Genomic DNA, 14882 nt, shown 5'->3' with positions numbered 1-14882 from the left:
TGTGTGCGCATGCATGTGTGCCGTCTGTGTTTTCTTGTAACTTACCTCCACAATATCGGAGTTGGTCCTGCTCTCATGGGGCTCGTTGTACTCAGTGTATTTAAGCAGGACCTTGTCCATGTCTGTACTGGCATACTGGAACAGCTTGTTGGTGCTATTGAAGATAATCAGGGCAATCTCACAGTCACACAGCACACTCAGCTCATAGGCCTTCTTCATCAAGCCAAACTTTCGCTTTGTAAATGTCACCTAGGAGAAAGAATGAGATGAAAAAATGTTAAGGATCATGATTACTTGAGGTAATAACAACAGATTGGAGATTTATTTTCACACATACGGTTTCACTGAATGTATTTTTTGTGGCACCCCCTCTAATCAAATCAAGCTCTTTTTCTGACTTGTAGTAATCTTTTAATTATAACAAAAAAATCCCCCACCCCTAGACCTGCATGCTGCAATGAGGGAATAAGTAGGAATCTGACATGATGCATTTTTCTCTTTAAAGTGAGTTGTTCTCTGAGAAACAGCATTAAAAGAAAGTGAAGTCTGCTGATGGAACAACACCCCCTGACTGTAACAGTCCATCCACTATACCAGGAAAAAAAAGAAAAAAAAAAGAAGCTGGGCTTACATTTAGGGAACTGAAAATACTCTGTCTCAGACAGATAACGGTTAAGAAGATCAGTTATTGCTTGTACATCAAAGCACACGAGGTTCATCATGGAACATATGTCAAGTTAAAATGGTCCGAATATGCTTGCTCTCCCTCCCTCCTTTACATAAAACAAATACACATACCTATAACTATTTTAATCCCAGAAATAGCTGAGGCATACTATTTTTTCACAGTGACATTAACAAACATTCTTCTGTTGCCATGTTGCCCAATTAACCGCCTCTCATAGTGTATAACAAGCCATTGATATAAATAACTAATAGGTTCCCTGACTGTGCTTGAAAGTGTTTGTGAGTGCTCAAATACTGACGATGTGCTCAACTTAAACCACAAAAATCTTCTTCTCTAATGGGGACTTTTTTTTTCTCTCTGTGTTTGTGGGTGTGTGCATGTGCATGTGTTTGTGTGTGAGAAAGGCCAAACACCAGTACCTCTGATAAGAGAGGCATACAATTGCCCACATTGTCAAAATAGAACAGCCTCTATTCCTCTATTGTTTGGATCAAAACTAGAGCAGTGAAAGTGAGTTAATTCCAGTGAGCTGCACCTGGTTTCTTTTTCAAGCCATGTGTACGAGCTCTTTGGCAGTATGGGAAAATGAGAAAATGTGGCACTGCGAGTTTCCCTCTTCCCGAGCAACACTGCTTTTTTTTTTATTGAAATTTATTTTATTTTCTTCTGTGACTGTGTATATTATTTACATCGGAGATCTGTATTGACAAAGCTTTTTACAGAGAGGAAACACTGCCAGAACTGTGCCCAGCTGGAATGATCTCAGTTTGTTGATTAACTGCATGTTTGTCTATTCTCCTCTGACACTTAAGTGGGCCAAAAAACACAATGAAAATCTCCCAACACTCAGTTAAAGTGTTCTGCTCTGAATACGATACTAAAGACTATAACTGTAGGCTACAAAGACCCTCTCAAAATAAGCCTGTAAAGAAAAGACCTCTGTGTGTGGTAGATCGGGGTAATACATGAATAGATTTGTGGCATAAATCTATCATGCATTGCCCTTCACATTTTCTCTTTACAACTTCAAGACCTGAAAGAGGAGATAGGCTTGAATGGATATTGATAGATAGTTTTGGATTTCCTGAAATCATATCTCCCAGGATGCACCAGGGAAACTGAATATCAAACTATCTCTCGCATCCACCCTGTCTATCTCTCCGTCTCCCTCTCTTCTAAGAGTGGGTAAAACCTGGCATGAACTGCTGTATCACGAACCAGCTTCCCTCCTTAAAGTTTTCCAGTGATGTCACCAAACCATGCCAAGCTATCTGTCAGACAACAGAGGCTGAAACCAGAGACGTGGACGGCCTTCTAACGCCTGACAAACCAGTGTGTGCCATGTCAGGTTCTGTACCTCGGCACAAACACTCATCTGATTCACTGACGACATAAGGAGAAAAAAGCTCCCCTGGGCTCTAAATACCATGCTGACATTTACACAGTCATACTGAAATGTGGGAAAAAAACAAGCCTCATTCTTAACGCTGTAAGATCAAAAGGCATCTTGTGACAATAAGAGTAATTGTCATATCCAACCCACTTGGAGCTGCACTATCCAAAACTGAAACGTAAGCATGCTAAAGGGGTCTGCCAGCCTTACAACTGCAGGGCTACAATACAAATCGTACATGAGCAAGTAAATAGGATGACAGGCTGTAGGACATAAGGTCAAAGCGGACTATTCAGGAACATGACTTGTAGAGTGTTGTCTTCCCCTGGTGTTTTGATGCAAGGGGCACCAGGGGCAGACACAGGACACAGCTAGCTGCCGGCCCAGCTCCGTTATCACCCACTCACTCACTCTGTTGGAACCATTAATGTTTCAAAAGGTGGCACGTGGCACACACAGTGGGCTGGGTGTGAGTCCCAGAGGTCCAGAGTGTTGCCAGATCTCGCGAGAGAAACAAGCAAACAGGTCTATGGAAACGAACCCAAAAGAAGTGATTTTACATTTTTCTCTAAAAAAGTTGAGCAAAACCAAGTGGCCAACAAAAAAAATGAGGAATGAATAAGTGAATGAATCAAAATGAAAGTTAAGAAGTTCAATATAACAAACTGGCTGAGTAATTATATCAGTGAAGGCAAAACAAATATATCTTGTTGGCCTTTTAAACAACCTTAAACAAGTACACAGACAGGGCCTTTGACTGGCCATCACAATTAATGTAGCTTTGGAAAAAAACTTGTCTCTTGTCCTTGTCCTCTTTCTCTTGTCATCAGCTCTGTTCCTCTGTAACACACAAATCACACGCACACACATACAGAACCTTAATAACTTTTAGCCTAGTTCTGTTCCTGTTTGTTTAATCAAAAAAAAAAAACCCTTCCCTGCTTAGCGTCCTAGTCTGACACTAATAAAAAAGGTGCAGTAACAGCACTTACGTTTTTTTTTACATTTTCACTTTATTAGACAGGCATAGTGGAGAGAGACAGGAAGGGTGGGATATAGAGAGAGGGGATGACATTCAGCAAAGGGTCTGGGTCAGAGCTGAACCCAGGCTGCTGCAGCAAGGACTCTGCCTAACGTTACGTGGTATGCGCACTAACCGGTGAACCACCAGGGCACAGCTAAGGATTTAATGTTGGCTAGTACATGCGTGGTTCCGAGAGCAGGCAACTTAGCTGGAGCTCAGTCAAACTTTGTTTAACATTAGATATATACGGAGCAAGCCTAAATAAGCATCTACATTTTAGAAACAAGGCCGAAAAAAATGTAACCTGCGTCTACAAATATTTGTAAGTGACTTTACAGAAAAAAAGCCCAAAGTTGCTTATAATAAGCAGACTTGGCAACTGTGGCTGCAAGTCTCAAAGGGGAGGTCCACATGCTGAACAGATTGCTCACATATTAGTGGACCAATTGAAAACATCAGGACAACCACACACACACACACACACACACACACACACACACACACACACACACACACACACACACACACACACACACACAAAACAGCAGTGTAAAGTAACAAGCAACTTGGAAGCAGTGTTAATTCTGTTGACGAATAATTTTTGTCAACGTTTTCATCAACAACATTTTTTCACTGACAAAATCCAGACGATAACTAAATAAAAACTTATTTATGACGACAAAAACTATGACAAAATCTATTGACACTTTCTTCAGTGGATAAAAACGAGATGAAAATGAGCGTAGGTAGTTGGGAAGAGATATGGATAAATCTCACATTTGATATCAAGGAAAACAAAACCCTTTGTAAACTGCGTGGAGCAACAATCACCGGTAAAAACAATGAATTTGAAGTAACATTTGCAGATGAGTCATTCCAAAATTCATGCAAATGTAAGCAGACTGTTATTTTTCAAGCTAATGTTATTTTATCAGCTAACCCGAGCTGGTGTGTTTTTGCTCAACTTGTAACACAATACAAGCTAAAAGAAACCACCGCTGTCCTGTACTGATTGTAGAAGTAAGTTGCTAATCTTAGATCGTAAATTAAAAGATTGATTGACAAGCTAATGATAATAAGTGTAAAGTTTCACTGTTCTCAAATTGAAACAAATATGTAACAAACAGAAGAAAGCACGTCTGAAGAAATGTTTACACTAAGCTTTCAGTACCACACTGACAAATGAACTGTCAAATAAATATAATGATGAATTTAACGTTCATGTTAACTCGTTACTGTTACTTAACGTTAAACATATGACATGTAAATAGAAATGTAGTATAGATACAACTTGGAGCTGTATGTGTGCGTGTAAATGAGTGAGAAAGGGGAATGGGTGAGAGAAAGAAAAGCTTTTTTTATTTCTTTTTTTTCCCCCTTATTCAACCTCACAGATACAGAAGACCTCTGATTACTAGGATGGGCAAATAAAGCTAATACATCCCGGCAGAATATTTCAACAGCTCTTCTAAGTGCTTCTAAGTACAAAAGTGACTCTAAAGAACAACATACCGAGGGGGACGGCATAGCAAAATGGATTGGGCACACAGAATTACCGGTCACAACATCAGAAGATGAGGATTTTGTTCTATTGATGGAGACATTAGGGTATATCTAATTATTCAGGGAGACTAAGCCTAGTACTCATTGGTGTTATTTCAACCCAGTCTCACATCAAAATGTGTAATAGCTACGTTGGTCCACAGCGTTAAACGTATTAATTTCATAATAAGGGCTCTTAAATTATAGGAGACCTACGTTTTGGGGGGGGGGTTTGTCTATTCTTTTCCATTGACCTGCATCCACGTCACGTGACTTTTTGTCTCTTTTTTTGTCCGTCTCGGCATTGAAATGCATTTTGATAACATTTCTAGAGAGTAATGTGCATTTTATTTTATAATCTTCATTCAGTGAATGTATATAATATTTAGTTTGTCAGTTATTATTATGACGATTTTTTTAGGCTTTCTATTATTGCTATGGTGGTTGCTATGGACGCTGCTATTGTTGAAACCATGTAGTTGCATGTTGTTTGAATCATTCTCCTTGCACTGTGTAGTTATCTGAGCCCTTATGTTATTTGTGTTATTTTACGTAACTTTTTGATGATGTTCTTTCAATAAAAAATGTAGATTTTAGAGCACTCCATGTTCTGAAAGAGCATTGTGTTGTGGGTGTTCGACTACTGTTTTGGGTTGTCTGCTGTTGGTGGGCTTCATTCCATTTCAAATTGCCACCTGTCGGCCGCAACCTGAATCCAAACGCCACTATCTGTGTTAAGAAAAGGTGTTTTGTAGCCTGTGATTGTAAAACGTGAAGTTGCTTATTTAAATTATATTTCCAGGAATATGTGTCTGAGGATAAATCATCATTAAAATTAATTCTCAAAATTAATTTTCACCAATTTATATATTTAAAATCTGAAACAAATGAAAAATAAATGTGTTTACCATTCCCTTAAACTCCTCAGTGTACTCTCGATTCAGTATTTACAACTTTTTCAATTCTAGGAAAAACATTAATATTTCTTACAAACTACAGTTCCCTAAAGCCCTGCCATGCAGCTTGATACAAATCAGCACCACAGTTGTAGTTCTTCTGGTTTCCAAGTAGGGTTGTAAAATAGGATTGTAAAAAGATAAATCTACTGAATATATCAAACATCTAGTACAGCTGAACTAGTAATTTTACTGAATGATTCATTATGAAAATAAAATGCACATTTCTCTCTAGAAATGTTCAAAATGCATTTTAATGCCGAGACTATCTTTAAAAAATGCATTTTTCACTGAGAATAAAAGGAATGTCCACCATTTTTTAAATAGAAAAGAATAGGCCAAAAAAAAGGTATCTCATCATTTTAGAGCCCTTATTGTGAAACTAATATGTTTTGCGCTGTGGACCAATGTAACTATTACACATTTTGATGTGAGAGTGGGTTGGTTATGTTGTTATTGTCTGAGATGGTCTTCTGAGAAAAAGCAAAGCCATATTCTTGTTTCTTTTACATGAAGATTAGTATTATTTGATATTAAGATAAATAAAGACATTTTATGGCCCTCTCTAGAGCTAGTGTTTTGTTTGTCCATTCTGGACCACTGTAGAAACATGGTTGTGCAACATGGCGAGCTCTGTGTAAGAGGACCAGCTCCCAATGTGGACATACAGGGCTCATTCTAAGGTAAGGAAAACATAATGATTCTCATATTCATGGGATTATACACTAATTAAAACATACTTATGAATATTATATTCCATTTCTGCCATGTCCATTCCGCTAGATGTCACTACATTCTACACACTGGTTCTTTAAAGAACAACAGTAAAATCCAATCAAAGTTGTCTTGAGTCTCACACTTTAAATGAGGAACTGTACATGTATTTATAATTCATACATAGATGAGACAACAGGAAGAAAAGCTTTAACTGACCAAACAATAACACCTACATTTAATATCACACAACACCCCCACATCTCAATATGACACACACAAAATCACATACATTAATAATGTTATGTACATACAGTATGGCCACAAATACACAGCCGTGCAGTGCATGCTTGCTTGAACAAGTACAAATACACACATTTGAAAAGACAGTTGGCTTGTACATAACTGCTATCTTGGTATACTGGTGGAAACATCATGTAGGATGTGCTAATTTGTATCTCAGCTATGAAATTTTTATGTTCAGTATTCAGTTTCACCGCTTGAGGTAAGTCTGACGGGATTTCATGGCCTCACATGACGGTGTCATGTGACCCTTTTAGCCCATCAACATTCAAGCTGTTGATGTCACCACTGGTCTTTCCTGTGCAAGCTCAAAACAGCTCCACCGGCCTACACAGCAGCTGTAAACTCCTCTGGACCGGTATTCTAGGAGCCACTGCTCTGTTCTCTGAGCGTGTAAAAACAGATGCTATGAATGGCACATTACCGGCATATTTACAGACATATGCCAGTGACAGGCCCTGAAAAAAATGCTAATTATCAAAAACTGAGAAAGTTTCTCATTATTGAAAAGCTTATAATCTATGTTTATAAAATATTATGACATTTAACTTATTTTGTAAGCAACACAGTAAATGGTTGAACATTACAAGTTTTACTGTTCCATTATTTTTTAAATCTTTTTGTATGTAAGGGAACTAAACATCACAGAGCTGACATCACAGTTATTTATATTTTATTTCTAATTTGAATTTGTCCAAGCACCTATAATTCTGATGTCTCTGGATTAAATTGAACAATATTGATTTCTTTCGTTGAATTCTGTCCTTGTTGTTAAACCAAAAAACTTGTTGTAAACCACGTATATATCAGTGTGGGAGTAATTTTGTTTCCTTGGTTAGTGGGTGCTGTTAGACACACCACCATGTTAATAACAGAGAGCATGACGTCACAGCACATTTGCAACTGTGTGTACTGGTAAAAGGGACCAGTATGAGTGTGAGTGTGAACCCAAGTGTCTTTTCACAGTAAGTTGGTAACTGAGGTGTGAAACCTATCACAAACAAAACACACACACGGAAATTTTGTAGACCATTTTTTGGAAATTGTTGAGGTCATCACGTAAGCTAAATCATGACATAAAGGGAACCTTAACTTTCAAACTAATTGTATGGTTCTAGGACAGTCTTCTGTGTGAAGTGCTTATAAGCTACAATTATCACCCTGATACAGAAATTCTTCTCATAAAGATCTCAATATTCACTCAAAAATTTCACTCAGAATTTTGGCCGGAACATCTCAAAGTCTTCTTGAATATTGGTGCTTGAAAACCACTTAATTATCAACACTATCAACACAAATTTCACAGCACTCAACCTTGTAACAGATAACTGGAAATGCTCAGGGGCAGAGACAGTTCAGGGGCATAAGAAACACTATGCAATTTTCCTTTGAAATTTTGGAGCATCCATATCTGCTCATAATATATACATAAATGCATATATGCTATTTGTATATGTATATATGTGTTATATGCACTATTCCACTCACTCATAGGCGTAAGCACAGTGAACATACACTGTAGACTCATAGTGACAAGTTCTATTCGTTCACCCCTATCCTCCTCCACAACCCCATCCCAAGAGAGATTCAGATGCATTCATAAACAAATGCGTTCAGACACTCGCCTATACACTGTAAATACCTGAACATGTTACCAATTACATCCTAGAGCCTCTTCCTCTCGTTCTTAATTTTTTTCCATTATCCAATTTTAATAATTTAATTCATCTTTCTTCTGTTTACTTTTTTATCTCGTGCATGCATGTTTGTGTGTTAATATGTAATTGTATGCACACAAGTAGTATATGAAGGATATAAAAATGAAAATAATCATTTTTGCTCAGCACAAATGACGCATCACATTTCCTCTTGCAAAAAGAGGAGAAAAACGCCCGGGATAAACAGAGGGACGAGAAGAAAGGAGGGATAGTGGCTGATTCTCTGCCACATGGGTGAGAGGGGAGACAGAGAAAGGGGAGGAGGGAGGAGAGAGGGGGTGGACGCACAGGAAGCACATTTGTATGCATTTCCTCTCATAACAGGAAGAGGCCAGTGGCTTCCCCTTCACAATGGCTTCGCTTCTGCTTCCCACCTCCTGCCTGCTTCCCTGGGGGAGGAGGAGGTGGAGGAAGAGGAGGAGTGGAGAGACAGGCACCAAAAACTGCTGGTTAGAAAACCAAACATGGCCGTGTGGGGACACATACACACACACACACACACACACACACGCAAGCGCACACACACACACACACACACATACATGTCATTCAGCTATGGAGCAGCACAATTTGTCTTGAGACAAACACTTATCCCATTGTCAGGGGCCAAGCAGGAAGACATGGGCTTACGCAAAAGGAATAAGAGGAGCCCAAGACCTGGGTCTGAACTCTGCCTCACAGCCAAAGAAGCTGTTAAGAGGGGCATTACAACAAAGAAGGCTTTGTCCCACCTCTAATATATGCTATGCTCTTCTCTCTCCTCAAAACCCCACTTATCATCCTTTTCAGTGCGCCTTCATTATACAGTAGGAGCAGGAGGCAGCAGACTCCAAATATTTCTTCATTCAGAATCTGAATCGAGAGTGTCCACTTGGAGTATTTAAAAGCTAACCTGTGAAACTGATTGAGTGGTGTCTTAATTATGCCAATTTTAGTTATAGGTGTCTTAAAATACATGCCAGTTTAGATTGTTCTACTTACCAGAGCTAGTAATTACAATTCAGTACAGCACTGTAATGGCTGGCTATGCTCCTTTTCTGTATGTTCCTGTTTATGCTAAAAACCACAACTGGAAAAGGATATGCCCACTGGCTGAAAAAAAACTGGATGTTACATTGCAAGGCCAAACTTAGTGGCCGGAATGACAAAAATAACTTGTTGTCATTCATTTGCGGTGGATAAACTTTTGTCGTGGCACTGAGGCTAACAATGTATAAGGTGCATCGTTTTCACTTTTCACCAGTTTTCATCAAAAACACCCAGACTTTTTTTTCTTAAAAGGAACAGATTAGTTTAAATTGATTTTCACACAGATTGTATGTCCCCACACAACTAATTGTTTTAGTGATTTCTGCAGCAAGAAGACCCTATTATCCCCATTTTTCACTAAATGAAGTCTGCGTAGAACAAGCACAGCTCAGAAAAATGGAGAGAGGATGTATAAATGAGCTGCAGATTATGAGCCAGAGTTCCTCAAAGTGAGATTTAAGAGAATCAATAAGCGGTTAAACAACAGTCTACAGATTGCTTCCTCTAAATTTATATGATAACCTGATTTTCACACATACAGTATTTTGTATTTGTTTGTTTCAATGCATTTTCATTTTTCACTGTGTTTCTTTTTAATATTCAAAATATGCCCAGATATTTATTTTGAAAATTAAAATAATGAGCCATATTGTCGACAAAGGAAGTAAACGAGAGGAAGCTACACAAACCATTAAGAGGTTCTGGTGAGGGGGGAAAAATTAGAGAGTGAGGTGAGAAGAACATGTGAATGAGAAACGACACAAGAAATAAGTTGAAAAGGCAAAAAAGAATAAAAAATACGGTAGAGAGAAGGTGAGAGCTTAGTGAGCCCTTTTCAGGTGAGGTCTCGCAGTGCTGAACATATGACAGAGAGGAGTGCCACTTGCTGTGGTAAAAGAAAGAGATGGTAGAAGGTGGGAAACAGGGAATCAGAGGAGGGGTGCAGGGGTGAGGAGCTATCCTGTGGGCCTCATTATTTTCCTGCTGTTAATTTCACTCGCACATTTTCTCACCCAAGTCCTGTTGATTGGAGAGAGGAATGCTTTGTCGTAGAAACAAAAGGACTCCTTATTTCAGCTGCAGTGCTGCAGCTAACATTGTGAAGAATGAGAGGAGGCATATGCAGGAAGACATAAAAACATGTATTTTTTTTTTTTTTTAATCTTCTTCCAGCCAAGTATGTGTTAGTGCGACTGTTGTTTGGGGGAGTTGGGAGATCCTGTTGTTTTACTTCCTGTCACTGATGACCTGATCCATGTTTAACCTTTGGCCCTGGGTCCCTTCCCCCTTGGAACCAACATGTCCTACACACACACACACACACACACACACACATACACACACATACACACATATGCACAGATTCACACAAACAAGTCATCCTAAATTAAGCCCACTGAGTGTACTGGCTGGAGAGGTAACACTAATTAGAGCCAATTGCAGTAAATTAGTCGATCCCCAAGACTATCTACTACTACTATCTACCCTAGAGAGATAGATGTGTTTTAGATGTGTACATGTGTTAACAAGCTTGCATTTGTCTACGCAGCATAAACAAGACACTAAATGCACCATCTAAGTAAGTGTCTGAGTGTATAATCTGCTACGTCTCAAATATATGCCAGTGTGTGTATGCATACACACACACACACACACACCTGTGCCCATATCTTGTACTGTAGGTGTGTGTGCCTGTGTGCTGGGGCAAGAGAGTCTGCTCTCTGTGTGCAGCCCATGAGTTATGGCACAGGGGGCTCTTTCATGTGCCCGAGGCTGGGAGAGGGTCTGAGTGGTCGGGGGGCTTGGAGCCAGGGCTCACACACTGCTGCCCACTGTCCAGAGCTCCGGGCAGCCAGTCAACACCAGGGAGGCCTGGCCCTTCTGCCCCTGCTCTGGGGAAGTGTTTCGGTGCCTGGGGTGGCAGCCCAAAGTGGCCGCCCAGAGAGAGCCAGGTCCTGTGCCCACTATGATGGTGCCGCTACAGGGAGGGCAAGGGTGGGGGGGCAGTGTAGCCCTGTAGGTGGCAAGGTAGTGCTGACAGCCCCACAGACTGGTGCCATTCCATCAAAGGTTATAGTGTAGAGTGTAGACAGGTAAGATTCAGGGGAAATTTTAAATTAGGTTCACATTGCCATTTTTGGACAGAAACAGGTATTGTGCCATGTTCGGTTTATTAAACTGTTAGATGTTATTATTGTGTCAAGTCACTATTGCTAAACACAGAAGATCACAGAAGAACTTTAAGAAGACAGCAATACTTTTTAGACATAAAACAGTAAAAGTATGTAAAGAATGTGAGGTTGAAAAACAACACTATACAAACTCCTCTGGTGTTTATTTGGCTTTGGCTCCGGGACATTTTCTCAAAAAGGAAGTGAAAATATGCAAAGCCAAAGCTTCCGTTTTTTTTTTTGTTTTTTTTTTTTTGTTTTTTTTTTTTTAAGAAGAAAATTTTCTGTGTCTGTCTCTGTCTTTGTCTTGTGATGTACGCCTCTTCAAATATGGTGATGTCATTTATTTGGGCTGTAGGTTGAATGACACCAAATGCCATATGCTCCGCAGAGCATGTGGTGTTTTCCACATGACTTGATGACATCACATTAGTCATCATTTGCCTAAAATAACTAAACTGAATAAGTAATCTATCATTTTAGAGATCAAAACAACAAAATCCAGTGGTATATTGATTCTCCTTTCCCTGAACCCTCTCTCTCTCCTCCCGCTTCTCCCCTCCCTTCTCTCCCTGTAAGTAAAGCCCGGATATCTCAGGCATCGATTCCCCTCAGGTGTCCTTCCTGTCTCCCTCTTTCCCTCCTTATCCTCAGGAGCCGGAGTGCCTGGTGCAACTGGCGGGCCCAGTCTAAGGTAGGATGAGAGAGAAGGGCTGAGATAACAATAAGGAGGAAGTGTGGGTGCTGCTGCAACACGATAGCTTTAGTCCTCATCTAAAACTCTGTGACCTCCTCCTTGTTCTTGCTCTGTCTTTCTGTCTGCTTGTCTCTCTTTCAATAACAAATACGTAAATTAGAATCTGTTGTTTTGTTGTTTTATATATATATATATATATATATCTACTTATGTATCTCTCTTACTCTCTCCTGTTTGTGCTGCAGCTGTGTATCATAGACAATAAAATCATGATTACTGGAATTTGCTTCTTTATCTCAGGTACATTCACATTGTCACTCCCCTCCCACTATCCTCTTACTTGCAATGACACTCACTGGGCACAGTCATGAAAAAGGTCAAAATCTGCTTCAATTGTCCAATCGATTCCTTGAGACTCTTTATGTCACGTTACTCTGGCCACAAATGACTGTGTTTGATAAAGAGCACTGTGGAAAACGGTTGAAAGCATTACTGTGGATGTCAGACGATAAAGACGTGGCAAAAGCAATGAAGCGGGCCTGTGTGTAGACAAGGTGTGTGTGTTTGACCTGTGATCCAGGGGCCACGCTAGCAGCATATGGATCCAATTGGGCTGCCAGGAAGCTGACAAAGTGTCAGTGGTCAGTCGTGCCACAGGAAGTGATCGATTGTGGGCCTTGAGGGCAGTGAGAGAGTTCTGTCTTTATCTATTTCCTGCCACAGACCATATTGTCTGCTTGAATCACATTGTCCACCATTTATTATGTCTCTCTCAAGTAATGCCAGCTGTTAAAAAGTGTCTTGCAAGAATTCTGTCGGTTTAATGTGCTGTTTGGCCGGGGGTTTTTCTCAAATGACTATGTATCGCTGGTTTAAAAATGTATCTTTTGTGCTAAGAGGAAAGCTACAGAAGTCCTACTGTTACTGATTTAGCTCAAGAAAAATACTGTTTCAGTGTTTGTCTCCGAGGCTGTCCCTCATCTCCACCCTGTTGGCCCAGTCCAGTTCACTTTAGACCATCCTATCTCTGTTTGGTTATTTGTTTATGTTTTCTCTCACCCTGCCTCTCCGATGCTACCACCCTCTGCCTGGTAATATTCCACTGCCAGTGAGCTATACTGGGTGGCATGGTGTGAGCAGTTGGGTGTGTGAAGGGTGCTAAAGTTGTGTGTAGGCCGCAGCCCTCAGAGCAGGCAGTGATATGCAGAATGGGTTTTGAGAATTACAAATGTTCTCATGCAAATCCCTTTTTGGAAAAATCCTCCAAGTGCCCTCACACTGGTTCGTTAGATTGAGGGGAAACAAACCTGCCATTATAAGCCAATGGAACACTTCCACCCAAAGCAATAACTGTGCTATCCCCGCATACACTCCTCTGTCCCCTAGTTCATATTGCCCAGACTCCCAGAAGACCTTCATTGTTGAGGGCTGCGTGGGGTGTAGGGTGTTTCTCCTTCCTCCCCCCCCTCCACCCCTCCTTTCCCCCCACCCTCATACTCATCCATCCTCCCATCCCCCAGGGACTTACCTGTCTGTTGCGTTCATCCATAATCCGCGTGATCTGAATCTTTTTCCTCCCCATCGTCCCCGTCTCTTTCTTTCTCTCCTCTTACTAAAGAACTTTATGCTTTCTTCTCTCTCCTCTTTCTTCTGCTTTCTCTTCTTCACTCTTCTGCTCTTCCTTTATCTGTCTTTTTTCTGCTTTCTATTTGTTCCAATCAACTCAAAGATTCCAGCATCCGTACCTGCAAGAAAAAAAGAAAGAGGGGAGGGGGAGAAGAGGATGAGCATTAAATGAAATGAAATATGGCAAAATACTGAGAGAAAAAAATAATAAAAGTGGCATCATGGCAGCCACAAGGGAGGGTGAAGAAAGACAAAGAATCTGTCAACAATGTTGTGAGAACCGCTGTGTTTTTCACTGTCGATATCATGCAAATCAGTTTTTGCATTTTTTTCCCAGGCACCGACTATGAGAGGAGACAGCGCTGTCAGGATCTCGCCTCGTTCACAGAGAGTTTGACAGTGTTTTGGAAGTGCCGCTAACTTAAACGCTCTAATCACCAACACTGTAACATTACCTCCAGACTGAGAAATACATTTTGTTTCTTCCCACGAAACTGCACTGTATTGACAGAGGAACTGCCAGACGTTTTCTACTCTATCTGCAGCTCAGCTCCAAAATGGCAGACGGGAGTCGCAGGATAGAATACAGATGTAAAACTGAGCTCAGCCTTGCCACGTTCTGGCGCAACAAAGCCAAAAATAAAGAAGAGAAGATAAAAAGTGCCATGAGTGATCTTTTGAAACATGGTAGACGGACAGTTCGTAGTGACAGAAATCAAACAAAATTCCAACATGAATTTGATCCAGCTGGAGATATTGCATGTCAATGAGGGCATCTGAGGAGCATCTGAATACATGCACTTGTCTTTGTGTGCATGGCTCAGTGTGTGTGTGTGTGTGTGTGTGTGTGTGTGTACCTGTGTTTGAGGAGTGGAGGCCAGCAGCTGAGGAGCTGGACTGCATGTGCGAAGAAGAAAGCTGCGCTCCAAAAAGTTTGCGTCAGTGAGTGTCCGTGTGTGTGTGCATGTGTGTGAGGGTGCACGTGTGTGTGTGTATGTGTGTGTGTTCTTGTGTGAGCTTG

General features: G+C 40.5%; 1 protein-coding gene across 12 annotated transcripts in view; it reads right to left on the bottom strand.

Annotated features, from left to right (window-relative positions):
* Positions 1-14882, bottom strand: part of mef2cb (myocyte enhancer factor 2cb) — a 75988-nt gene that overhangs the window by 30418 nt on the left and 30688 nt on the right. For all 12 annotated transcript variants that reach the window (XM_044369550.1, XM_044369574.1, XM_044369568.1 and 9 more), the window contains 2 exons: positions 13764-13980; positions 46-249 (listed from right to left, as the gene is read on the bottom strand). In XM_044369550.1, the coding sequence (XP_044225485.1) occupies positions 46-249; positions 13764-13817 (258 nt within the window). In that variant the 5' untranslated portion in view covers positions 13818-13980. The remainder of the gene's footprint in view (positions 1-45; positions 250-13763; positions 13981-14882) is intronic.

This window comes from Thunnus albacares, chromosome 2 (assembly GCF_914725855.1).
Source record: "Thunnus albacares chromosome 2, fThuAlb1.1, whole genome shotgun sequence".
Taxonomy (NCBI): domain Eukaryota; kingdom Metazoa; phylum Chordata; class Actinopteri; order Scombriformes; family Scombridae; genus Thunnus; species Thunnus albacares.
Note: the sequence above shows the minus strand (reverse complement) of the source record. Positions and strands in the feature narration are given on the sequence as shown.